At 37.9% G+C, this 24,984-nt stretch overlaps 1 protein-coding gene across 3 annotated transcripts in view; it reads left to right on the top strand.

Annotated features, from left to right (window-relative positions):
* The window catches only part of KIF15 (kinesin family member 15), a 64,079-nt gene that overhangs the window by 5,873 nt on the left and 33,222 nt on the right, over positions 1 to 24,984 (top strand). For 2 of the 3 annotated variants that reach the window (XM_072651413.1, XM_072651416.1), the window contains exons 2-15: positions 692 to 734; positions 1,420 to 1,606; positions 4,423 to 4,499; positions 5,681 to 5,718; positions 6,980 to 7,077; positions 7,897 to 8,076; positions 11,410 to 11,619; positions 12,859 to 12,984; positions 13,148 to 13,270; positions 16,816 to 16,924; positions 19,693 to 19,769; positions 19,999 to 20,208; positions 21,657 to 21,834; positions 24,283 to 24,424. In XM_072651413.1, the coding sequence (XP_072507514.1) occupies positions 692 to 734; positions 1,420 to 1,606; positions 4,423 to 4,499; positions 5,681 to 5,718; positions 6,980 to 7,077; positions 7,897 to 8,076; positions 11,410 to 11,619; positions 12,859 to 12,984; positions 13,148 to 13,270; positions 16,816 to 16,924; positions 19,693 to 19,769; positions 19,999 to 20,208; positions 21,657 to 21,834; positions 24,283 to 24,424 (1,798 nt within the window). The remainder of the gene's footprint in view (positions 1 to 691; positions 735 to 1,419; positions 1,607 to 4,422; positions 4,500 to 5,680; positions 5,719 to 6,979; positions 7,078 to 7,896; positions 8,077 to 11,409; positions 11,620 to 12,858; positions 12,985 to 13,147; positions 13,271 to 16,815; positions 16,925 to 19,692; positions 19,770 to 19,998; positions 20,209 to 21,656; positions 21,835 to 24,282; positions 24,425 to 24,984) is intronic. The other variant, XM_072651414.1, reaches the window with a different exon arrangement.

Here is a 24,984-nt window from a genome sequence, read left to right as displayed (position 1 = left end):
TTTGCCATTGGTCACACAGCTACTACGTGCCTGAGTCAGGATTTGAACCCACTTCATGTCTCTATTTGACCACACTGTCTCTGCTCTGTAATGCTCATATAGATCAATTAAATGTGGTCACAGAGTTTAACTCAAACTCACTACTGCAGTTACAGGACAGTTCATTTCTTCTGTATTACAAAGATCTATGACTTCATAGGTATTGGTATTTAATACACCAAGAAATGTATAAGTGATTTTCCTTCCTCTACTTTTTCTTTTTTCTTGTGTAAAAAGACTGCTTTTTTCTTCTGGATGTGAGCAATCAGTCATAGCTATCCTATGCTTCTGTTTTTGTTACTTAGAAAACCTAGAAAGTACAACTTTGCTGTCCAAAACTATTTTTTAAAAATCTGTGCTTGAGTCTAGAACTATCCATATACTTGTAGGTTGATTGCTAGAAGTATGGATTGGAGTAACTGAGGTTTTGTTATATGGCACTTTGTGCAGTCAGAAATTACTTTTCATTGAGAATATATGTCACTATCTTAATTGAAAAGTAAAGATAATTTTTAATTTCACCATCTCACTTTCACTATTTTATCTGTTAACTGTTGAGGAAGTAAGAGTAGAAAAAATCTATCAGTATCTGAGTGTCTTTTGGTGCCTGTTTAATTCATATTTAATGATATTTTCCCATCTTGTTTTCCAGACAGTTTACGTGCCATAACACCATCACGATCTAACCAAGTAAGGTAAGAAAAACTTTGTTGATGGCATTTTGAAGATGGTGTGGAAATGTGTTCTTGAGCCATTTACTCTCAAGAAGCAGCATAGACTGGAGATGCAGTAGGGCCTTAATGAAAGGAGTAGGTTTTAAGTCAAGAGACATCGATTAGTAGCCAGAGTCTTACATCTGATAGCCGAATGACTACAGGCAAGCCACCGAATCTCTGACTCATCTTTTTTTCCTTATAAAAGAGAGTAGTGTTACTTATACTGCTTGCCTCACAGGGTTCTTATGAGGGAATCATTTTGGAAACTGAAGGGCTGTTTAAATATGGTATAGTGAGGTCTTATTCCTATTACTTGCTCTTTTTTCCTTGATTAGCTGGAACTTTGGGCCCATCACTTCCAACCTATAGTCTAATTTAATCTAATCTTTGTGAAAGTATTGTGATATTTCTTCCTTTGAAGTGATGCCAGATTGAACTCTAAGAAACACTTGGATACCTGTAACTTACAGTAGAATGTTATGGTTATTGGCAGGGATTGGGGGGTTGGGGGTGCCGAGAGGGAACAGATAAGATAGAGTGATGTTGAGGTTGATTTTTTGAATGAAGAAATTTCAAGTAGATTAAAGTTAATATGTTTAAGTATCTTTTAACTAGAAGCCCATCTTTAGTTAGACTTTGTCTTTAAATATTTGTTTTCCTCTAGTAATGATGATGATGTCATCAAAGTTTTTATAAGAGTCCGTCCCCCTACAGAGGGGCCCATACTAAACGATGGAGAACGTCCTGGCATGTGCTTATCAGTGCTCACCTCCAAGACCCTCCGTCTGCATTCTAAACCTGAGCCTAAGATCTTCACGTTTGATCATGTTGCAGATATGGACACCACTCAGGTAATCTGAAAAAGAGAGCATTTATATGGAATGAAGATCCAGTAGTTTTGTTCCATATTTTATGGAGTTTTTCAAGTATTGGTTTTAGTGATTACCTTTTGCTCCCTGTTAGCATGAGTAATATGAAATAAAAAAGATTTTTTTAAAATTTGCAAGTAATAAGAGGACTAATTTTGATAGTTTGATTCTCTTTCATCAAAACTTTTACTGAAACTGCCTAGTCTACTTTACTTTTTTTTTTATTTTTCCAAATTTATTAATTTATTCGTTTTCAGTTTTCAGCATTCACTTCCATAAGTTTTAAATTTTCTCCCCTTCCTTCCCCCCTCTCTCCCCAGGATGGCATGCAATCTTAAATGGACTTTACATGTACAATCCCGTTAAACACATTTTCACATTAGTTATATCGTGCAGAAGAATTATAGCAAATGGGAGAAAGCATGAGAAGAACAAAACAAAACCTAACAAGAGAAAGTAGTCTGCTTCATTCTGAATTCTGACTCCATAATCTTTCTCTGGATGTGGATAGCATTTTGCCTCATGAGTCCTTTGAAAATATTTTAGGTCTTTGCATTGCTGAGAAGGGCTAAGTCCATCAAAATCAGTTCTTGTATGCTACGGCTCTTACTGTGTATAATGTTCTCCTGGTTCTGCTTGCTTCACTCAGCATCAGTTCATATAAGTCTTCCCAGGTTTTTCTGAAGTCCACCTTTTTGTCATTTCTTAAAATATTCCATTATAATCAAATACCGCAGCTTGTTCAGCCATTCCCCAATTGATGGGCATCCCCTCAATTTCCACTTCTTTACCACCACAAAAAGAGCTGCTATAAATATTTTTGCACTTGTGGGGCCTTTCCCCATTTTTATGATCTCTTTGGGATACAGTCCTGGAAGCGGTATTGCTGGGTCAAAGTGTATGCACATTTTTGTAGCCCTTTGGACATAGTTCCAAATTGTTCTCCAGAATGGCTGGATCAGCTCACGGTTCTACCAACAATGAATTAGTGTTCCAGCTTTGCCACATCTTCTCCAACATTTACTGTTTTCCTGTTTTGTCATGTTAGATGTGATGATAGGTGTGAGTTTTGATTTGCATCTCTTTAATCTGTACTTAATACTTTGAGCCCTTGATCTGTGAATGTTTAAAACAAGAATTTTCTAGCCCATGAGTAGATCCCCAGGAATCTGAAAAGTAAGAAAGTTTTCCACTTATTGATTCAGAATCACATACCCACAATTTTGCAAATTCCAAATTTGAAAGGGATGAGAATTAACATAGTAATTTATAAAATAATCAGTCCCTGAATAATTGCATTATCTATAAATGGCAATAGACAACATTTGGTTATTGTGACTGTTAAGGAGTCCCCTGAACTTCTCTTTTTGAGTTGCCATAGCTTCTAGAAATACGGGACCCAGAGCATGCCATAGGTCCTGAATGTGTCAAGGATGAAGTCCCCCGCCCCAAGCTGACAGTTTGTTGTTGCACCCCAAGCTGGACTCCCTGTGCCTGTGTATCCTTGTGAGGCAAGACACGCACCAGCCAATCTGTGCTAGGCTACAATAATGCTTGTGCAGCTTAGATCCTTTGCAAATAAGTAGACCCTCCTGTCTTCATAGACTTGCAGTTCCTGAGGGAAAAGAATGCAGCTTTTGCCATTACCTTGCTTCTCCCCATGAGGAGTGGTCTTCTCTTTTTTACCAATCTTTACCTTCCACCTCCCATGTGATGCCCCTTCCTGATATCCCTTTTTTCCTGCTATTATAAAAATGTAAACTTCTGTAAGGAGCGTGAACTCTTTGCTCTGTCTTTGATTTCCACATGCATGTTTGTTCTTCCTGTAACAAACCTAGTTCAGATTAAGTTTTATGAAGGTGTGATTTCCTTTTGATGTGACTTCTGAGTAATATCCCTTAATGAATTGAATTTTATGTGATTAGATAGCTTAATATAAATTGCTATAAGGATCTAAAACCAAAATCATTTGTTTTAGAATCATAGAACCTGAGTCAAAAGGGATCTCATGGTCACCAAATTAAATGCTTTGCCCTTCTAGTAACGTTAAATGTTATTCAAACTACTGCGTAATAACAGTTATATGGATGGGCATGAGTCTCTTATAAAGGCAATTAGTAATGAAACAGGAGTTTTTAACTTGAAGCCTATGAACTTGTAAAAAAATGAATTTTGATAACTGTACTTTTGTATAGTTTCTTCATAATCCTATGTATTTTGTTGTATACACTTAAAGACATTCTGAGGAGGGATCCATAGGACTTAAGCAGACTCCCAAAAAGGCCTGTGACAAAAAAGAGAAAGGTTAAGCACTCCTGTATTCAAAGTATTTCACTGAATGCACAGCACTAAAGTAGGCATAGTCACCTTGTAAAACTGACCATGAAGCTGCAGGATTTTTTTCTGTTTTTCGAATTTTGATGTTGAAAAGTTTTTATTTGTAAACAAACTTTTCCTATTGACTGCATTTGTTACCAATGTTATAACTCCATAGAAACACCATCTTCTTCAAAAAATAAATTTAATTCATGGAAACCGATGCATTCAAATTCTTTATTAATATACTGATTAATATTAATATGGTAAAGAATGATCTGAATTGTTAACAGCATTTTTCCTCAAACCTCACATACCTTTACTTTGTAAATGCCCTCACAGAAAGCTGTATGTTATGATTTTATGAATTTGTGTTTCATCCTCCAACTTAAATTAAAATTCGATTCAACCAGCATAATATAGTTTCGGATTTTTTTTTAATTATAAAATTTTAACAATACATTTTGGTATTTAATTCACAGGAATCGGTGTTCTCAAATGTGGCCAAAGGCATTGTTGAATCCTGCATGAATGGTTACAATGGGACCATCTTTGCATAGTAAGTCTAATTTAGTTTCTGTAAGATGTAAAAAAAAAGTTACTAGAAATATTAATGAAATTATAGGATGATTTTTTTTAGTATTTTGAGAATTTTGGTCTCGTGCAATCCTGATGTTAGAAATGACAAGTAGTTTATGGGATTAGCGTAGCAAAATGTGACTTTGTAGATAAATGTTAGTACAGCTGCAGAGTAATTTGTTCCAGCAGTGTATATAAAATGTCTATGTAGTTTTTCAGCGTGCAGTAGCACAGCACTTTTTCTATAGCATCTGACAAACTTTTTTATTCTTCCAGGGACAAAGAATGTCATGAATTGTACATAATATTTTAAGATCTCTTGAATTTATGTCTTTATTATGGTTCTTTAAATGACCCAAACAAGAAAAAGTCAAAAGACATGATAAATAACAGTTCTCATATTTTACCCATTGTACAAGGAAGATTCATTTTTGCTATTCATTCATCCTCCTATAAAAAGTGAAGTAATTTATTCCAAAGAATTAAACTTCCTTTCCTGGATAATGAGGCAGATAATACTTTTCTAATGTTGCTTTCCCAGTAGAGTAATGATTTTAGGGAATATTTTTGGTAGTAGAATTTTAAAAAATTAATTTTGAATAAAAACATAGTAGCTTGAAATATTTTATTTTCAAGACCATTATCTTTGTAGATTGCAGTCATTAATTGTAATGCTTAGCTTGCACAGTATATAAGGACTTTTTTTAAAAAAGGCTTTCAGTGGTACCTAGTTCAAATAATTTTAAAAAATAAATGTCCCAGCTACAGGAAACTCAAAAACTATAATTCAGTGCAACCAGTATTCATGTTATGTAACTAAAGAGTTTTTTCATCAAGATGGAAAAGTATAAGAATTATACTGTCATGTACTCTTAGAATTTCTAAGTGAATTGAGTTTTCTCTCTGAGTCAGGTTCATGTATATAGACATTTTTTCCTCCATTCTTGGTCTTCCTATTAGCTTTAATAAGAGCTTAACAGAAAGAAGGTATTTATATGCCTGTAAACTCCAAAGTCTTGTGTGAAAGTATTTAGTGGGTTGATTTTAAGGAATACTTAGCTCTGAAAAAAATGAATGTATTTGGTAGATATCATTAAAAGGAAGTGGGCACCATTTCTAAGTAGTCTTTTAAGAATTATTTTTGAAATTTGTCTTTTCTAGTGGACAAACTGGCTCAGGAAAAACATTTACTATGATGGGTAAGTAAAAATTCTACTGAATCAGATAGTGGTTTCTCCAGCTAAGGTTCGTTTTTTGTTGTTTTTTGAGAATGGTATCCAGGGATATTTTCTAGGAAGAAACAGTTTATTTGTTATTAACCTCAGAATATAGGAACATAGCAAAATTTATCTCTTAATTATTTTTGGTTTTGTCATCCATGAATTAAAGTAAACCCTTTATACATTTTTTAAAAATTTCTAGCTTATGCCTGCTTTTGAGAGGTGATGAACTATATTTTATGTTTCACAAGTGGCATCATTTAATAAAAGTTAAGATTTATATTGTAGCTATGTCTATCCTCCTCCCTTTTCCTGAATATTTTTTCTGGTTTTTTTGGCCACTGGTTCATTGATCAATGTCTAGGATGACTTCTTGGACTCTTCTTGGATTATTGTTGTTAATTTGGAGACAGTCATCTTTTTAAAGTAGAGTTTAAATCATTTTCTCTTCAAGATCTTACCTTGTTTATCTATAATCTTTCTCTTTTTAATAGGCAATAAATACCCACTTTACCCTTTTCTGTTCTCCTGCATAATTTTTTGAGATCTTGAGGTGTAGTTTCTATTGCTTCATTTTTTTCACCGCCTGGAAGAGCTGAATGTCCTCTGGAATAAAGTACATTTGTTTTGAGATTTGGAAGTTAGTAGATTGTCAAATCCAGGGCCTGTAATTCTTTTTCTTTGTTAAAATAACACAGGAATGTGATAGCTCAGTTCCTCCTCATGATGTGGGGGTAGCCCTAGGGTCTAGAAGGCTATGGCAAAGTGACTGCAAGCTCTGCTGAGTTCTGCCTTTCTGTAAAAGTTTTATGGTCAGAGACTTGGTATTCAGCCCAAATAGGGCCAGATCCCCAGAGCACCTCCCCACATGTTTTCCAGGAGGTACCATTTGCTATGACTGAAAAAAAAAATCAATTAGTTGGTGATCTTTTGCTATTGGAATATAGAACCCACAGCAAAGAAGTGACAGATGTTCAAAACTTTTAAAGAAATGATTTAGATTGGTCCCTATGGGTCCTCTCTTGTACTTTTGCTTTAGGTTATAATTTAGATTTTCTACAAATTTTTAAAGTTAACCTTTATGCTGAAGCATAAATAAGAAAACAGGTTTATAGGTAAAATTTGCTTTATTTTCAGTAATGTGTTGATTGTTTTTCAGTCTTGTGAAATAACTAGTCTAGTGCCATAGAAACAAATACTTGATGATTTTATGAACCTTTTCAAATTTTATATTCTTTAGGACCATCTGAATCTGATAATTTCACTCATAACCTTCGAGGAGTAATTCCCAGAAGTTTTGAATATCTTTTTTTTTTAATTGAGCGTGAAAAGGAGAAGGTAAATTTTATTTTTATGTTAAGAGGCATAGGATATAAGATTTTGAGCATATTAGAATGTAAAAGTGATGCTATTTATAAGAACATGATCAAAACATGAGGGAAGGAAAGGGCAAAAACATAATAGTAGTATGATATTGAACCCAGTTCTCAAGGGAAGAGAAAGGAATTGGATTCAACATAGTTACACATGACTTTAATTTGGTTATTAGTAAAAATAAATCCTAACTACAAGTTAATGAAAATGGAGAAAATAATTACTTTGGTCTCACACTTCTGAAAAGAAATAATATTCTTAAAATATTTTTGTTTGCCCTCTGCCCAATTTCACTTTGCCATGCTGCATGCCGTGTGTAGACCCACCTCATTCTGCCATTGGACAGACCTCCTCACCCCTGTATCTGGATCTCCCAGCGGGGGCTGCTTGTAGGCTTCCATCACAGTCATTAGAGACCTGGATCCTCCCGGTGCCCTTCCTCCCTTTCCTTCTCTTGTTTGGAGTTCTGCTTTAGGGAATCCAAAGTTGTAGAGCCCATGTAACATGAACTTTCAACTTACGACTGTCGCCACTTGTTCTGTCCCCTCCTGTTTGGTAGGTACCTGCTACCTGACTGTCACTTAACTTCAGTGCTGTGTAGTAGTTGAGATATGTAAATGTGTAGCTAATGTAAATATGGAGGGTGCTTTTTGTATTTTGTTAACTATCACAGGAGATGTTGGCCTTATAAAGTGACTGTAAGATATGATTGTCATGATTGCAGCTATGCTAGAGAAGTGCTTTTGTAAAAATGACACATCCGTGTAAAATGCTGTTTTCCAGGCTGGTGCTGGAAAGACTTTCCTTTGTAAGTGCTCATTCATTGAAATTTACAATGAGCAGATATTTGATCTCTTGGATTCTGCCTCTACTGGGCTGTTATTAAGGGAACATATCAAGAAGGGTGTGTGTGTTGTCGGCGCCGTTGAACAGGTGGTAACGTCGGCTGCTGAAGCCTATCAGGTAACCTGTCTTGTGTTATTTGGTGTTTGGGCAGCATTCCCGTGTAATTGAGGCACGCACTATGAAGTAAAAGTGCCAGAAATAAAACTGATAGATATTTTGCCAAGGAGTAATAGACAATGTACATATAAAAAAAGGAAAATATAGCTTTTCATAGGTTTTACCTTTGCATGAAAAAAATAAACATTTTTGGTGGTAAAATGTTATTTAAATATTTAGTATCAAGTATTTTTGTCCTTATTAATTCCCAGGGGAGTCTGGTTGCCAAAATTCCCACACATAGTAGCATGACTGGCAAATATTTCTTTCAACTTTATAGTAGCATTATCATTTTTAATTATTTCAACCATTCTTTTAAAAGTAAATTATTTTAAAGCATTTCCTTATGTGTTTCCTCTTTAAACCACCTACTAAGATTAAACTTAATAGAGATTAATATAAAATGCAGTTTCCAGTATCTCAGTATAAGATGAGAGAAATGTGTCCAGATTTCAGTTAATCTGAAAAAACTATGGATTTTGATGGACTCCAGGCTCTCAGTGTATGTGACTGATAAGCCACAAAGGTTAATGCTATGTTCAGGGTCCTAGTGTCAAGGACTAGGGAGGTGATGGAGCCACAGAACACTAGGAGAGAGCCCAGCTGGAGTGCTTTATTTTAAGTCTGGGTGCCATGTTTTAGGAAGGACAGAGCTTCCAGAAGAGAGAAGTTGATGGTGAAAGCCCAGAGAGGAACGCCAAGTGCCCTGTTTGGCACGTAGTGCCCTTCTCAGTCTGACATCGGCCTACCTTTCTAGACTGGTCTGGCTGGGTGCTACACCTCACATACTCTGTGTTTTACCTAAGCTGTCATACTCATTTCAAAACATTCTCTTCTGCCTTTGATATATTGCTCATTTGCATAACATATGAGATTTGTTTCCCCACAGTCGGTTGCCTGCTGTCTCTCCCCTGTTAACCTGTGAGTTCCTTGAGGGCAGAGATTTTTTTGTATCCCCAGCACTTAAAACAGGCCCTGGCACATGATAGGTGCCTAACTTATGCTTGTTGTTGATTTAAATTGTCTATGAGCTGCAGGGTGTAGGCATTTTCCTGCCTGATACAGTAACTATTTGTGGTTGACATAAATATAAACCAGCAAGGTAAAAGGGAAACATGTATGTTGTGGCATATTAAGATGAGACAAAAGATCCCTGGATAGCTCAGCCCTGACAGCCATCATCCAGGGAATCAGCCCTTCTGGAGAAGCTGCTTGTTGACTATCCTGCGGGCCCAACCAGCTCTCCCCCTCCCTTTCCTCCTTAGCAGTCATAACTACAGATGACCTAGAAAAGAAATTGTCACCACCAAAGTCCTTAGCACTGGCAAGTGGTTCAGCATCAGAAATGGTTGTGGTTTTATCAGTGGCGATATTAAAGAGGATCCATTACTATCTCCTTTACCACTGAACCTGAGGATGACTGTGCCTTTCCATCTGCCTTTCAGTAGAACCATTCCTCTGTGTTGCCTTCTCTTATTAGAATGAATCCAAAGATGCTGAAAGATGGGTTTGAAGAAAACAGGAAGTGCAATTGGGCTGAACTGTAGTAATGGGTGATGAGGTTAGAAAGACAGGGCTTTAAAAGGAATTCAAAAGAATATATATTTGAACATCAAGCTGCTAGGGAAGCATTGAAATTTAATGAGTAGAGGAATGATCCGATCAAACCTATACTTTAGTACATTCTTTGGGCAGCTGTTGGGGAGGCATGAAGGCCAATTATTAGGTAGCAAGTTTTACAGAGCACTTTACAAATCTCAGTTGATCTTCACAGCAACCCTGAGAGCTATTATTATCCCCATTTTACAAATGAGGAAATGTGAATCTGGTAAATGAATTGCCTCCGTTCATTAACTAGTATCTGGTGCAGAATTTGAGCAGATCTTTATGACTCCAGGTTCAATGCTTTTCAATTAGGAGACTCTTGCAGTAGTGCAGGCAAGAGGTGAGGCCTAGCAGGGTGGTTACATGAGAAGAGAGAAGAGGTCCAAGGAGAGAAATGTTGTGGAGGTAGAAATCACAATATTGGTAACTGATTGGAGATATGTAGGGTGAGGGAGAGTAAAGAGCGAAGGATACTGCCATTGTTTCACCAGAAGGATGGAGGTACCCCTCAACAGAAATAGGGAAGTTCAGAAAAGGAGTGAGTTTGGGGTGAAGATAATGAATTTGAACATATGAAGTTTGAAATATACGATAGACGGTTGGAAAAGTGTAATTGGAATGCAAGAAAGAGACTAGTTCTTTAATAGATGTGGAAATCATATGCATAGAGGTGATGTCTAGAGTCATGGTAGTTCATGAGGTCACTGACAGTGTAGAGCAGAGAAGAGGGAGGGTGCAGGACAGAGGCTTGGGGTATACCCACAATTAGGGGGCGTGATATGGATGATGAACCAACAAAGAGACTTAGAAAGGGCAGTACAAGAAAGCAGCGTCACAAAAATCCAGCTCAGAATGTCTAAGACCAATTTCCTTCTCCACTTTTGGGAGCAGGTATGACTGCCTTCAAGTATTTGAAAGGTGAATTTCATGTTATTTTGCCCCCAGAGGGCAGAAGTGAAAACAATGTTATTGCAGTAAGGCAAGTTTCTGTCAGAAATCATTTCCTGATAATTTGAGTAATCCGCAGGGGGATTCTTTCCCATGGGAGGGAGTGGGGATCAGTGGAGATCTCTAGGCAGAGGCTTCCTGACCACTTGTCAGGCATAACAAGTTGAAGATTATATTGTTCAGCATTAATTCAGCTCATGCTATGGTGAAAGTACTGTGATACCCCATGGATCATAGATTTTTAGCTCTGGGAGGAATTTTATAGATGATCTAGCCCAGTTTTTCATTTTGTGGCTGAGTAAACTGAGGCTTAAGAGGTGAAGTATCTTGCCCAAAGTCCTAAAACTAGTTAAATGGTTTCTGTCATGTAACTCTTTTGCGTGTTCATGACATTGAAATGGTGGTGTTATTGCATATATTGGTACAAAATAGGATATCACCATAATATCAGAATTTTGGGGCTTAGAAGGAACTTTAAAAATCATAGAGTACAGTACCTTTGGCATTTGACTAGAAGGCCAAGTGGAATTAAGATGGAGGTAGTATGTTTCTCTGCCCTGTTCCAGAATTGAAACATTTATCATATAAATATGTGTGTGTGTGTATGTGTAGTTACACTTTCTTGGAGTTGTCCCTTAATTTTCTTATTTTAAAAAAAGTTATTCTCAAGTTCCTGGTTAGTAATACCAGTTTTCTTTCTCAGCCTATTGCTGATTTTTTTATATCTTTCTTTCTTCCTAGGTATTATCTGGAGGATGGCGAAATAGACGTGTGGCAGCTACCTCTATGAACAGAGAGTCTTCCAGGTCTCATGCTGTCTTTACAGTTACAGTAGAATCAATGGAGAAAAACAACGATGTTGTCAACATTCGGTCCTCCCAACTCAACCTGGTAGACTTAGCTGGATCTGAAAGACAAAAAGATACACATACGGAAGGATTAAGATTGAAGGTGAGAATTCAGTGTGGGATCTTCAGTGGACCTTGAATATTTGACCCCTTACTGTAGGAGTGGGCTAAAGGCTGAAAAATATGACATACAGCACGTGCTTTTGAGGAGCTTACTCTCTTACTGGGCAGAGAAGATGTTACTTATCACTTTAATGTTTCAATTTATCAAGTGCCAAAGTTGGTACTGTAGTTGAGAAGTGGTTTAGAAAAGGGAGAGATCAGATTGACCAGGAATGAGTTGAGAAATGCTTCAGGAGGGAGGTAGACTTGGGAAAAAACTGAAGACTAGGTAGGATTTAGATAAGAGGATATCTCATCCCAGATCGAGGTAGCTATATGGATGGTACAGTGGGCATGGCATTTTCAGAAAATGGTGAGACCATCATCCATCCTGGTTAGAATAGAGACTTTACTTTAGAGAGAAGTAGGAAAAGAATTTGGATGGATAGGATGGAGCCAGATTATAGAGGAACTAAGTAAAAGTGATCTTTAACTACTTGAACCCTCTCATTTCCTTCCATACCTTCTCCTAAAGCTCATACTTCTGCTGATAAAAGCAATGTAAACAAAAGGTAATCAGCCCCAATATTTGTTGCTTTCTGATATATTCCTTTCAAAACTCTATTAAAATCTCAAGTCAAATTATTGAAACAACTTCGAAAAACCTAATAGGTATGTATTCATTCCGTCTCCAAAAGTCAGTTATTACACAGGGGTCCACTCTATTTTATAAAATTAAATCTAGTATGTTTCCTTGGACAGCTAGGTGGTGCCATAGTGCATAGAGATATAGAGTTAGGAAGACTCATCTTCCTGAGTTCAAATCTAGCCTTATATACTTGCTAGCAGCATGACCCTGGGCAAGTCACTTAACCCTGTTTACTTCAGTTTCCTCATTCTGAAAATGACTTGAAGAAGGAAATGACAAACCACTCCAGTATCTTTGCCAAGAAAACCCGGGGTCACGAAGAGTCAGACACGACTAAAAAAAATGACCGAAGAACAAAAATGTTTCTTTGCTTCCCTTTAAGTACTAAAAATTGCACAAAAGGTAAATGTAGGAAAAAATTAATGTGGTCAGGCACTCTCTTTTTGTTATTTTAAGAAAATCACTGCTGGTACTGTTGTTCTTTGTCACTTGCCAGTCAAAGTTTCAGCTACTGCTATTTGTGATTCTGTTAGTTACAAAACAAGTAGTCTGTGCTAATCTAAGCATTTCCTCTTTTTCTTTGTGATTTAGGAAGCAGGTAATATAAATCGATCACTGAGCTGCCTGGGTCAAGTGATTACAGCGCTTGTAGACGTTGGTAATGGAAAACAGAGACATGTGTGCTACCGGGACTCCAAACTTACTTTCTTACTACGGGTAAAGTGGGATGTCTGTTGAACGTACTATTTTAAAAGTCACACTAAAAGAGTTGATCATGGAAGCAAGTTTTTCTTATTCTATTTGCCAGTTATAAGTTTGCTATAGGAGAAAATTATTGTCTGATTTTTTTTTTAAACTAATAATTAATATTATTAAACAGGATTCTCTTGGAGGTAATGCCAAAACAGCCATAATTGCCAATGTCCACCCTGGATCCAAGTGTTTCGGAGAAACTCTTTCAACTCTGAACTTTGCTCAGAGAGCCAAGCTGATTAAAAACAAGGTACATGTTTGTATGAGTATCTTTTATTACCCATAAAATAAATAAAAATTGTTTCATCCAATGCCATAAAAATGGAATGCTGGCCATTTGTTTTATGGGCAAATCAAATAAGCAATTTATTAAGCTTTTACAGTATGCCAGGCAACTGTGCTAATCTCAGAGGGTACAAATAAAAGGAAAATCAAGACAAAAGGTTACATTCAGATGGGGAAAGACATATAAAAAGGAACCCGCAGAATTGACCATTAGGGCATACTTTCTGTCTGAGTAGTTCTTATGTTTAGGAGCTTTCTTGTGGGGTGTGGCTTTAGAAAGGTTGCTTTGTTTTCTCTTTCCGGAGGAAGTTGAACTTAAGTATAACTGATACCTGAGGCTAAATTTTCTAACTTATCCTTCATCTCAAAGATATCAAGAACCTCAGAGGCCATCTGTCCAGTCCAGCTCATATTTGAATTCTAGTTGAATTTGTACCCATGCGGCTTTCTCTGTGAAGCTTTGTTTGTAGACATTTTGGAGTTGTTCTCTTCTCCTGGGTTTATAGCTTGAGTGTCTCTGTCATCAGAATAACTTTTTCTGGTGAGATATTTTGGTCATTGGTTTTTCTAGCCTGCCTTCTGACTTCAGACTTGTTATGTTAGAGCCAGGTACGCTTGGCCTGCTGCTATCTTGGCTATCAAGTGTTGTATTATTACAGAATCTCAGGGACAGTTCAAGCTGGGGACCTACAAACTATCAGTGCTCCCCACAGCAAGGTCTGGTTGCTGCACACCTATCTGAGCTCTGCAGATTGCTGGCCCAGATCTGGGTGACCATTCACCATGTGCTTACATCCTGTTGGCTTGTCCCTGGTTGGAAGCTCCAGTAGACTGTGGCTGGACCTAACTGTTATCAGGCAGGTAAAAAGCTCTGCTGGTTCTGAGTCGCCCTACTTCAGGAGCCCCTTTGGCCTGGGATTCCTGCTTTGGTTGTTCTTCTGCAGGCTTCAGGCTTGGCTGAAGGTTGGAATTGTGATAGCATTGTGTCATCTGCAGATAATTTCTACCTCTATCCAAGTCATTGATAAAAATATCAAACAATGCAAGGCTGAGCACAGATTCCAGGGTCATATCACTAAAGATCTGTTTCCAGGATGACACAGAACCATTAATCAGCCTTTTTAAGATCCAGACATTTTCAGTTCTAAATACATCTAATACACCTGCATTTCTCTGTATTTTGTTCATAAGAATAGTACTCTGTCAAGTATTTGCTGTAATCTGGGTAAATTGTATCCACAGCATCATCCTTATTTCCTAATCTCAAATAATGATTTTTTTTTAAAGGAAATTAGGTTAATCTGGCATGTGATATTCATGATCTAGTTATACTGTTCATTTGTAATTACCGTTTCATTTCATCCTCTTTAATAATATGGTTGAGGATTTCACCAGGAACAAGTCAAGTTTATTGGCTTAGTTGGCAGATCATACTCTTTCCTTTGTCTAAAACAATCCAATTCTCTAGTACCTTTCTATAGTTCTGAGTATCCCATGATATGGATCATCTGGCCCTAGTGACTTAAACTCAGCAAGAGCAGTGAGAGGCCCTCACTATTTACCTGGAAACCATTGAAGACCAGAGGAGGATTCCGCTGTTACTCTCTTTGCTGCCTTCTGTGCAAATTGTCTTCTCTGTGGGAGGGATCCTTTGCCAGTTCCCAACCATGGTACAGGTTAACTTAATCAAGTAAGAGATACATGACCACTGACCATGAGGAAACTGTCCCCGTAGTAGAGTTGAAGTCAGCACACACCTCCCACGATTACGAGGCGTGTGAAAAATTCTCCTGGAAGACCTCCCATTCTTCAGTGTGGAGTGAAAGTAATTCTGAAGTCCTAAAGGTTCAGCCAGAGGATTGTAAGCTCCTAACAAGCCAGAAAAACTGTGAACTTGGGCCTGGTGACAGACTTCACGTGCAGTTTTCGGAGAAGGTTGTCTGTCTGTGGGATGGTGAAGTTTTCAGCCACAGAAACTCACAAAAGCCATCTGACGTAAGGTGGCTTGAGAGGTATAGTCTATGTTGGTGGAGAGATTGTACCCATACTGACAAAATCATGATCCTTGAAATACTAGAGCAAGTATAGAAACTCCATAGAAAGGGGACCAACTTAGCAGAACAGAACTATTTGGCAGAAGAGAAATTGGGGGCCTGGCCTCACTGTAGTGGATGACTAGAATGGGGAAAAAACCTGTCAGGAGGCAGGCTGTGAGGAAAGGCTGTCCAGTGAGACTAGGAATCTGTTTTTAAAAAGCCATTTCCTTGAGGCAGATTTTGTAGCCCCAGACTTGTTCTAGGGTGAGGTAACGGAGGCAAGAACTCCAATGGCTTTTACCCTCTCTGTAGGAGAAAAAGTTGAGAGGAGAAAAAGAGGGAGTTTGCTTTAAGAATATAGGAATCCCAAATCAAAATTGAAAGTAGGCTCAGGAAATCTGGAGTAAGTACCCAGCAAGGTCACTTGGAGCTCTCTTCACTCTGCAAGCTCTGGACCAAAAGATGCTGTTTAGGTCCCTTGTTAGTTTTGTCCTACACAACCAAACTCAGGCTGGCTGGGTCACTCTAATGCTTGTTCAGATGCTGAGACACTGAATTACCCAGTTCTGGGCCTTTGCACAGACTTTTCCGTTCTTAGAATGCTCTGTGTCCTCATTGCCTTCTCTTCTTAGAATCTCTAGATTCTCTTGTCAAGGGTTAGTCCCAGGGCTGTCTTCTTCAAGAGACCTTTCCTGATTCCTCTAATGGTGCCCCTGCATATATTTGTAGACATACACAATTCACTTTGCATTTTGTATAAACATGAAGAAGTGAATATAGGACGTGTTGTAGCCTCCTGATAAAATGTAAGCGTTCTCAGGGCAAGGGCTACATCACTACTAGCATATGTTGCTCCAGCACCTAGCACAGCATCTGGCATCTGGGTACTTAAAAAATACTTTTTGACTGATTGATAATAGGCATAATGCACTGGGCCTCAAGTCCTAGATCGTTAGGCACTCATACTCCTTAGTTCTTGTTCCCGTATTTCCACTAGTATGTTAGACTAATAGTGACTTTAGGCAAGTCACTTCTTGATGGACTTTCATTTTCTTAGCAATGAGATCCTCAAAGATCTCTGCATTTTTTATTCCAGGTATTTTGTTGCTGTTGGATGTGGAATAATATTGCTTTTTGACATTCTACATCATATACAAATTTGTATGTAAAACTATGCAGTATGGATGGTTAATTAAGAATCCTGGTACCTGTTATATTTTTCCCTCTAAAAATAAAAAAACAAATGCATATGTATGCATGACAGCGATCTTTCAGCAGGAAAATAGGTTTAATTTTCTTTCCAAGTGCTCCCAACCTCTTTTTTTTTTTTTTTTACTGGGAGCATTTCAAGTCCTTTGTCCTCCCCAGTATTTATAAGCCTCATCATATTTAAAGTTCATTGGCCAAATTAACTTGGAAAACTATGTAACAAAAGAATAATTTTCATTATCTTTGTCCATTTTTTTTCCCTCAGGCTGTGGTAAATGAAGACATGCAAGGAAATGTAAGCCAGCTTCAAGCAGAAGTGAAAAAACTCAAAGAACAACTGGCTCACCTGGCCGTGGGCACTAGTGCTGTCCCAGGTGAGGTGGCCAGGGTGTTTACTCATCCTGTTTTACTCCAAAGTGATTTGGACTTGGCCCAGCGTTTTAGTTCTGCCCCAGTCTAATGTCTAGAATGAGGTGGAAGAACAGCATCTCTTTGAAGGAGCAAAAGACCAAGAATTACAAGGGAAAGGATAGAGATCAAATGACCAATGGGGCCCAGGATGACCAGATCTCAAACTCTGTTACAAGATAGTGGCAGACCAGCAAGCACATCAGCCCAGAAGACATGCTGAGTGGAGGGACTCCACTCCACAGTTAGTGGCTACTCTGGAAAGTGATTTTTGACGAAAGAGCTTTAGACCATGTACACAGTGAGCTCCAAATGTATACATGACCCAAATGGCAGAGGTCACATTAAAAATAGGTTGAAAGGTTTTGTTCATACAGCAAAGCCCTGTCGACTTGCCTTATTCCTATGACCTTTGCAGGAGTCACATGGCCCATGTAGGCCCATTCCCATCCTTTGTCCCAAATCTTCTTAAAAAATACTAAAATAGTGTCTATTTCTCTTTGTCCTCAATATTGAGCAGTGGAGGGTCTGTTTTTTGATCACCATTCCCATTCCAATGGCCATGCAGAATCCAGAAATGCCTCCTCCATCATCAGCATGCAGATTTTTGGCTTTTTTTTTTTTTGCTTTATGAATCTGAAGAACTAAAAATCTAAAGCATTTTTTCCATTTTCCATGCTAAACTATCAGCATAGGATTTAACATACATATATGCCATCACCTTTATCCCTCTCGTCTTTAAAAGACTAGCTGTTTCATCAGGCCTCCTTAAGGTAGGCAGCCTGAAGTCCTAGCTATAGCATTTATTAATGAGGTAAGCAGGGGTGAATTATTTGTCCTTTGTGGGCCTCAGTTTCTCATGTGTACCTTGTAGAGCTATTGGGAAGAAAATTCCTTGTAAGCCTCTATGGATACATGTGATTACCACTGGAAAGCAACAGCAGAATGAGTAGATGGGTAGCCAGCCTCGGAATCAGGAAAGCTTGAGTTCAAGCCTGCTTCTAACTCATTCTGGCTGTGTGATCCTGCAGTGGTGGCCTGTCTGCTTTGGTGGAACGAACCTCCTCATCAGGAGTTCTGTAGCCCCATGACCAAGAAAGTCACTCTCTTGGTTCCCAATGCCTCTCTCCCTCATCCTAAGAACATTTAATACCTGGAATTTCAAAAATCTAGAATTGAAATCAAATTAACAACCCTTAGAAATGACATTGAGGTCAACTGATGTACTTTGTTTTCCTTAATAATTAAGCAGCATCTCAAATCAACAAGCATATATTAAGCACTTGCTGTGTGCCAAGCAGAAAACTAAGTGCTAGGAATACACATTGAGCAAAACAAAAGCTCACTTCTGCCCATCTGAATGGGGCAGAAAACACCTAACAGGAGCTGAAGGGGGTAAGGGGCACCAGGGTATCCATGGCCTACCTAGTGAAAGCCAGCTGAAACATGGGCGAAGTCCAGGGGTGGGCACGAGTGAAACGTGTTCTCATGTGCAGCATTCCTGGTGTTAGAATTAATGGCTTCTGGTAATAAGTCCCTTCTCCACCGTCTTCTTTTATTTCTCATACTTGCACTGCTTCAAGATCACATCTGGGAAAACTTTCAAGTGGTTCCAGTTGGAATTGTTGTATCAGTCGTTCAGTGTCTGACTCTTTGGGACCCTGTAGGTCACTGTCTATGGAGTTTTCTTAGCAAAGATACCAGAATGATTTGCCATTTCCTTCTCCAGTGGATTAAGGCAGAGGTTTAGTGACTTGTCAAAGGTCACACAGCTAGTAAAAATGTCTGAGGCCGGATCTGAACTCAGGTCTTCCTGACTTCCAGGCCCAGTGCTTTATCCACTAAACCTTCTAGCTGCCTCAATCTATGGATTACTATTGTGCCAAAATTAAAATAGAAATTTTTAATTGTAGTATGAATCTTCTAATGGCATTTTCACAATAAAATTCAGTTTGAGTGTAGCATTGTACTTATCCCTTAAAGGAGATTAGAATTAGACCTTAGAGCAAATTCAGATGTACACAATTGCCAAAATGTGGATTTTTCTCTTCTCCTACTCCAAAACATCCTTTTTAGTAATACAATTCAATAAACATTTAAGGGCTCATCTGCAAGATGCATCTCTTCATATCCCTCATATATTTGCAATCGCATAGAAATTTCTAGGTAAATATTTAATTAATACGACTTACAGCTCATTTCTCTTTAGTGCAGCGTTGCTTCATAAACAAGTTCTGATACCGATGTCCCTACTTTTTAGTGCTTTAAAGGATGAGACCTATTTTTGTAGACATTGTCTACAGTCTTGTTTTTAAGTGCAGATATTCTACCCACACTCATTTCTCCTTTCTTTTGCTATTCATATCATAAAGCCAAGAAACAGTAGTCTTGCCTGTAGTCAAATAACCGTGATACGAAAAGATCTTAGTAAAATTTTTAGACATTATACATGTGTATAGTTTTCCTACTCAGGGCAAGAAAAACTTCATTTTCTTCATTGAATAACTACTGAATCTGATAAGTAAAGGTCCTAGAAATATATTTCCCTGTAAATGGAGAGATTGAACTGATGCTTTAAGGTTGTTTCCAGCCTTGAAATTCTGATTTTCATCCCACTGGAAAAATCTTATATTGCAAAAGGAAATTCTCTTGCTGTTATATCTTGTTGGGATTTTGAAAAATTTGTTCCTTGCTATTTTTGTGAAGGAGAAATCACTTTCTTTTTTCATTTTAGACAAAGAAAATACTAAGTACATGAACTGCTTTCGAGAGGCAATGTTATTCTTAAAGAAATCTGAACATGAGAAGAAGGTAAGAAACAGTTTGCTGCAGTGGGATTAGAGCTATTTAGGCTCTAAAAACGGCATCCTTTTTTCTGACTTTTCAAAATTGAAGCAGATTTTGACTGGTAAAATATTTGAATTAAGATTTAATTTGAAGCTAGTATTTACCGAATCTTATTATCTGCTTTGTGGATTCTTAAGAAATGTTGAGGGAGGATCATTTGTGATTAATTTTACTAAATTATGTCTTCCTCAAGTCTTTATTAGAAAAAGTTGCACAGTTGGAAGATCTCAGCATCAAGAAGGAAAAATTCATTCAATCCAATAAAATGATTGTTAAATTTCGGGAGGATCATATAATGCGCTTAGAGAAGCTCCAAAGAGAAGCACGGGGCCATTTTCTGCCCGAAGAACAGGAGGAAGTGCTCCAGGAGTTAAGGGAAGAGATCCAGACTCTGCGAGAACAGGTGAGTCCACGTTACTTGGGCTGTTGTCTGAGAGCAGAGAACTTTATATAAACGCAGCAGAGCCAAGATGGGCCAGGTGCATGAGTTGATAAAATGACTGTTTTGTTTGTTTTTTTTTTCAAGAATCTTATAGGTTAGCCCACTTGAGCTGTTTAATTCAGGTAACTGTTTCATTAGTTGATTTCCTTCGGTCTCTCTCAGTCTGAAATGGGAAGAGGTAAGCTGTAGAGCAGGACTGCGTCCTTCAGCCAGGATGGAGGCCAAAGTGAGTGGTCAAAAAGACACACCTGAATAACTTGTTTACTCGACACTTTTTGTTTTATGCTGTATTTGTGCCCCTCAACTAAAACAGTTTGGCTTTAACAGGATTTTTTGTTTGGAGGTGACTCAAAAATTTAATGAATTTTTAGTAGAAATACAACTTTCATGTGGTACATAATGGTCATACTAGTTTTCTCAAAAAACAGGTGATGCAATGTGACTATATTTTTTCAGGGCTTCAAAGGACTTTGAAGCGCTAATATTGTCTATTGACTTACGTAGTTAAGGCTCTGATTTAATTTCTGTAATCCAAGTTAATCTTTTATACAGCTATAAAACTTTCTGATTTGGAAGGAGGGCATAAGATATAGTTCAACTTTTTTTAAAATGAATTCTAAAGTGTGAAATTAAAAGCAGACTGTTTTCTCAAGTAACATTTCTGCTGAGGACAGTGATGACAAGTGATTTACTCTAGGCCTTGTAACCTGCCAGGTTACTTTTAGATACACCCATGAGTTTAAGAAAAAAAAAAACAAACTTGAGAAATACTTCTAGGAATGTCTTGAGTGCTGTAATTTCAAATAAACGAAAATTTTATTTTCCCTGGCAGTGGTAATCTCACAGTGGGGAGACATACTAAGGGGAAAACTTCTCAGAATTGAGAAACAGTGTTGGGATGGGAGGGGATGAACTAATGAAATATAGGTTGGTTGAACCCTCTGATCATATAATTAAGATGTCATCTTTATCAGGGCAACCTCATGGTCACTTAATATTACTCTTAATAAAGAAAGGTTAATTCTTGCTATATATCATATCTCACGTAGCCATTGAGGGATCAAATGAAAGATTCGTAGAAGGCAAGAATAAAATCCTGTATTTCTGGCAGCCTTCATGGCTGTGGAATTAGCATAGCTTAACTATTATAGTAGGTAAAAGGTAAAATATGTAATAATTGGTGTCAAATGGTTAGTGTATTTTCTTTGTAGGAATGAAACTGGGGAAGTAGGCCGTTACTCTTGACTGCTCACTCACATGCAGGCTTAATTTACTTTAACACTTTATTTCCAAAGGCACCTTGGGTCTCTTTCTCTGGGAGATTTAATTTCAGCAGTCCCATTTGTTTAGAAAATTGTATTCTGCAGTAAGAATGTAATCTAAGTCTGTAAATTCCCCCTGTCTCACAGATAGAGCATCACCCTCGTATTGTGAAGTATGCCATGGAAAATCACTCTCTTAGGGAGGAGAACAAGAGACTTCGGTCCTTAGAATCTGTGAAAAGAGTCCAGGAAATGGATGCACAGACTGTTGCAAAATTGGAGCAAGCTTTCTTTGAAATTTCTGGCATGGAGAAAAATGATAAAGGTAAAAACAAAATAGAGGGGCAAGAGGGTCTAAGAAATAATGTGCATCAGAAGTATAGGAATTTACCTTGTAAAAACAGCATGTTTTCTAAATGGTGTTTATAATATTTTTCTAGCTTTGGTCTTAATTTTAGCTCTAAGCGCTGACTCTACCTTTTTATGTATTATGTCTTCTGCGCGTGGAGATGACTGTCACTTATGTGCATCATTTTTTTTCTTTTAAACACTAAAACATAATATTTAAAATCATAATAATGAATTATGTAGCATAATAGAAATAGCAGTGAAATGCCCATTTTTTACTTACCATTTTATCGCTATTGGAGTTTTACATAATATTTTCATTTGAAGTTCTTGGCCTGAAAGTTCAGTTCATCAAACATTTATTAAGCCCTACTCTGTCTAAGATTATATACTAGGTGCTGGGTGTGTAAAAAGACAAGTATAAAAAAATTCCTGTTCTCAAGATGCTCCCAGTCTGAGGGGAGAGGCCACAGACAGAGGATGAAGTATATACAAGATATGAACAGGATAATTGGAACATAATCAGCAAAGGGAAGCATCAGGGAAGGCTTCTTTGAAAGGTGGGACCAGGGCGTGGAGATGAGCAGGGAGAAGGCTCCAGGCATGAGGATAGCCAGAAAATTCCGGCAGTGAGAGATGGAGGTCTTGTGAAGGAAGAGCAAGAAGGTCGGTGTCACTGGATCATGGAATAAGGTATATAAGAAGACCAGAAAGATGGGAGGAGTCTGTTTATGAAGGCTTTAAACACAAAAACATGCCTATTTAATCCCTGAGACAATAGGGAGCCACTGACATTTACTGAACAGGGAGTCAAAAAGGTGAGCCCTGCTGTGCTTTAGGAAAATCACTTTGGTAGCTTAGTGGAGGACACCTGGAGGGGGAAAGACTCAATGCCAGCAGCCCACACTTAAAGTGTATAAGGCGAAAGAGAGGAGCAGTGTCAGAGGAGAGAAGGGGGCATATTGTGGCAATGTTGGGAAGGTTGAAAGGACAGGCCTTACAGCTGATAGGGCATGGGGCAAGGAGAGAGGTGTCTAAGACAATCCGTTGACTGTGAGCAGGGGACTGGGAGTTCAAATAGGTCAGCTATGGGCCTGCCACATTCTACGTGCTTAACAAAAGCTTCTAGAAAGCTTTCTAAAAAATAATCACCTTGCGGCCAAGATTCTTGCGGCGGGGCTTCATTAATATCACTGGGCACATCCTAGGACACCAGGTCTGCATTTAGTCATTAGGCCAAGGCCCTAAGCCTGTCCTACTAGGTAGAACCTGCCAGAGCTTATATTCTGTTGCCAGAATCTTTGAGAGCCCAGGGCCAGATCTGCATCATGCCCGAGGCCATGGATGGAGATTTTAGTGCAAGAAGAAGACTCATCAAGACCATCCTGGGTCCCACTGATGAGCCAGTCAGCTGAATGACAGTACACAGATAGGCCCTCCTAGCATGGGTTCTTTTGTTGTGAGGCTTAAAATAGTCCAACTGCTTTGGACATCCCCCACAATAACCTATTAAGCCGCAGTCTGCTATGAAATTGAACTTTTCTTGGATATATGCATATTTTCTTGCTTGCAGCATTCCCTCGGATAGAGTTCTAGAAGTTTATTTCCACACTGTATGATGATAATTCATGTCAAATTTTTTTAAGCCTTAAGAGATATTCTTTAATATTCTGGAGTTTAACTGAAGCTTGAGCTTACTTTTTTAATGATGAAATTGTATGAGAAATTCTGATTTTTTTAAATCTTATTCCACAAATTCTTTTGCACCCTGGATCATTTTAAGTTCTCTTTTCTAGACTTTTTCTACCCATGCTAAGGTAGAGGTCAAAATCACACACAATATTTCTGAATTGTGCATTTGTAAATGTCATAAATGTTTTGTTTCTAGTGACCTTTCTTGCCATGTTTTGTTGGCCTTTTATGGCCTCAGAAGCACTTTCAACAAAATAGGGAATGTAATTACCCATAACTCCTGTTTGAAGCTTGCTCATAAATGCTTTTTACCTGTACTTTAAATCCAAGTGCTTCCAACACTGATCTCTGGTGACAGATTTTGTTAACAAGTTGTACATTCAGAGAAATGCCTCTTTAGCTATGTTCTTTGTTCCCTATCTGACGTAATGTCTTCTAGCCATAACCAGATATTTCCCATCCTATGTCATCTCAGCTTGTGTTTTCTGTTACTTTTAAACACATTGGGTACATCCTGGGCCTCCAATTAGATTATAAACTTTTCAAAGTCAGAAATGTGTTTTCGGATTTTACCTTTCCCCCTCATGCATTGGACCTGTAATGCCCAGTATGGTACAATTAGGGAGTGATTAATAAACATTATTGACTGGCTGACAAAAGTATTGAAAATGTTGTATATTAACCAATAGTCTCTAGCAGTTAAGAGTTTCTTTGCTTTTGCTCTGTTATTGAGGTCATCAAGGACATCCTGTGATGACTTCCTCAGAGTCCAGCTTGTCAGCCTCAGTGGAGAAGCTAAGGACACAACTTCTGCAAACACAGGGTGAATTGAGTACTTCAAAGCAAGAATATGAAGAATTCAAAGAACTCACCAAGTAGGTGTACCTTCATACAGACTGCTTACCACACCTCTATCCAATGGATAAGGAGCCCTTTTTTCTAATATTAATGTATATCTGCAGTTTTAATGCTGACTCCTTTGGATTTAGGATCTGACTTTAAATGTTAATCATGTTCACCAGCAAGCAGCCATGACCACAGTTTTATGTCTTGCCAGAATATAAATGACCGATTTCCAGCTCTTTATTACTCTATAAAAATAGGTCAGCCCAGCTTTTACAAGTCTGATGAATGCAATAACAATTATACTGTTCTTGAATTTAAGATTTTAAACCTTTATATGGCCCTAAAATGCTATTTATGTGAGTGTTATCTTTAATTTAAAAAAAATTAAATGTTGAATTTATATGTTAAAAATCAGCTTGTTTTGATTACTGTCATTTCAGCTATAGAAACTGTAGATTTTCAGACTTAGGACCTAATTCCATTTTGTAAAGGAAAACTATGACTAAAAAAGTTAATTACCACGTAGCCAGTCTTATTGCATGTCTTCTCATTGCTCACATAAACCACAATAAAATAAGCATATTAATAC

The sequence above is a fragment of the Notamacropus eugenii genome, chromosome 3, assembly GCF_028372415.1.
Source record: "Notamacropus eugenii isolate mMacEug1 chromosome 3, mMacEug1.pri_v2, whole genome shotgun sequence".
Lineage (NCBI taxonomy): Eukaryota > Metazoa > Chordata > Mammalia > Diprotodontia > Macropodidae > Notamacropus > Notamacropus eugenii.
This window is presented reverse-complemented; position numbering and strand designations above follow the sequence as displayed.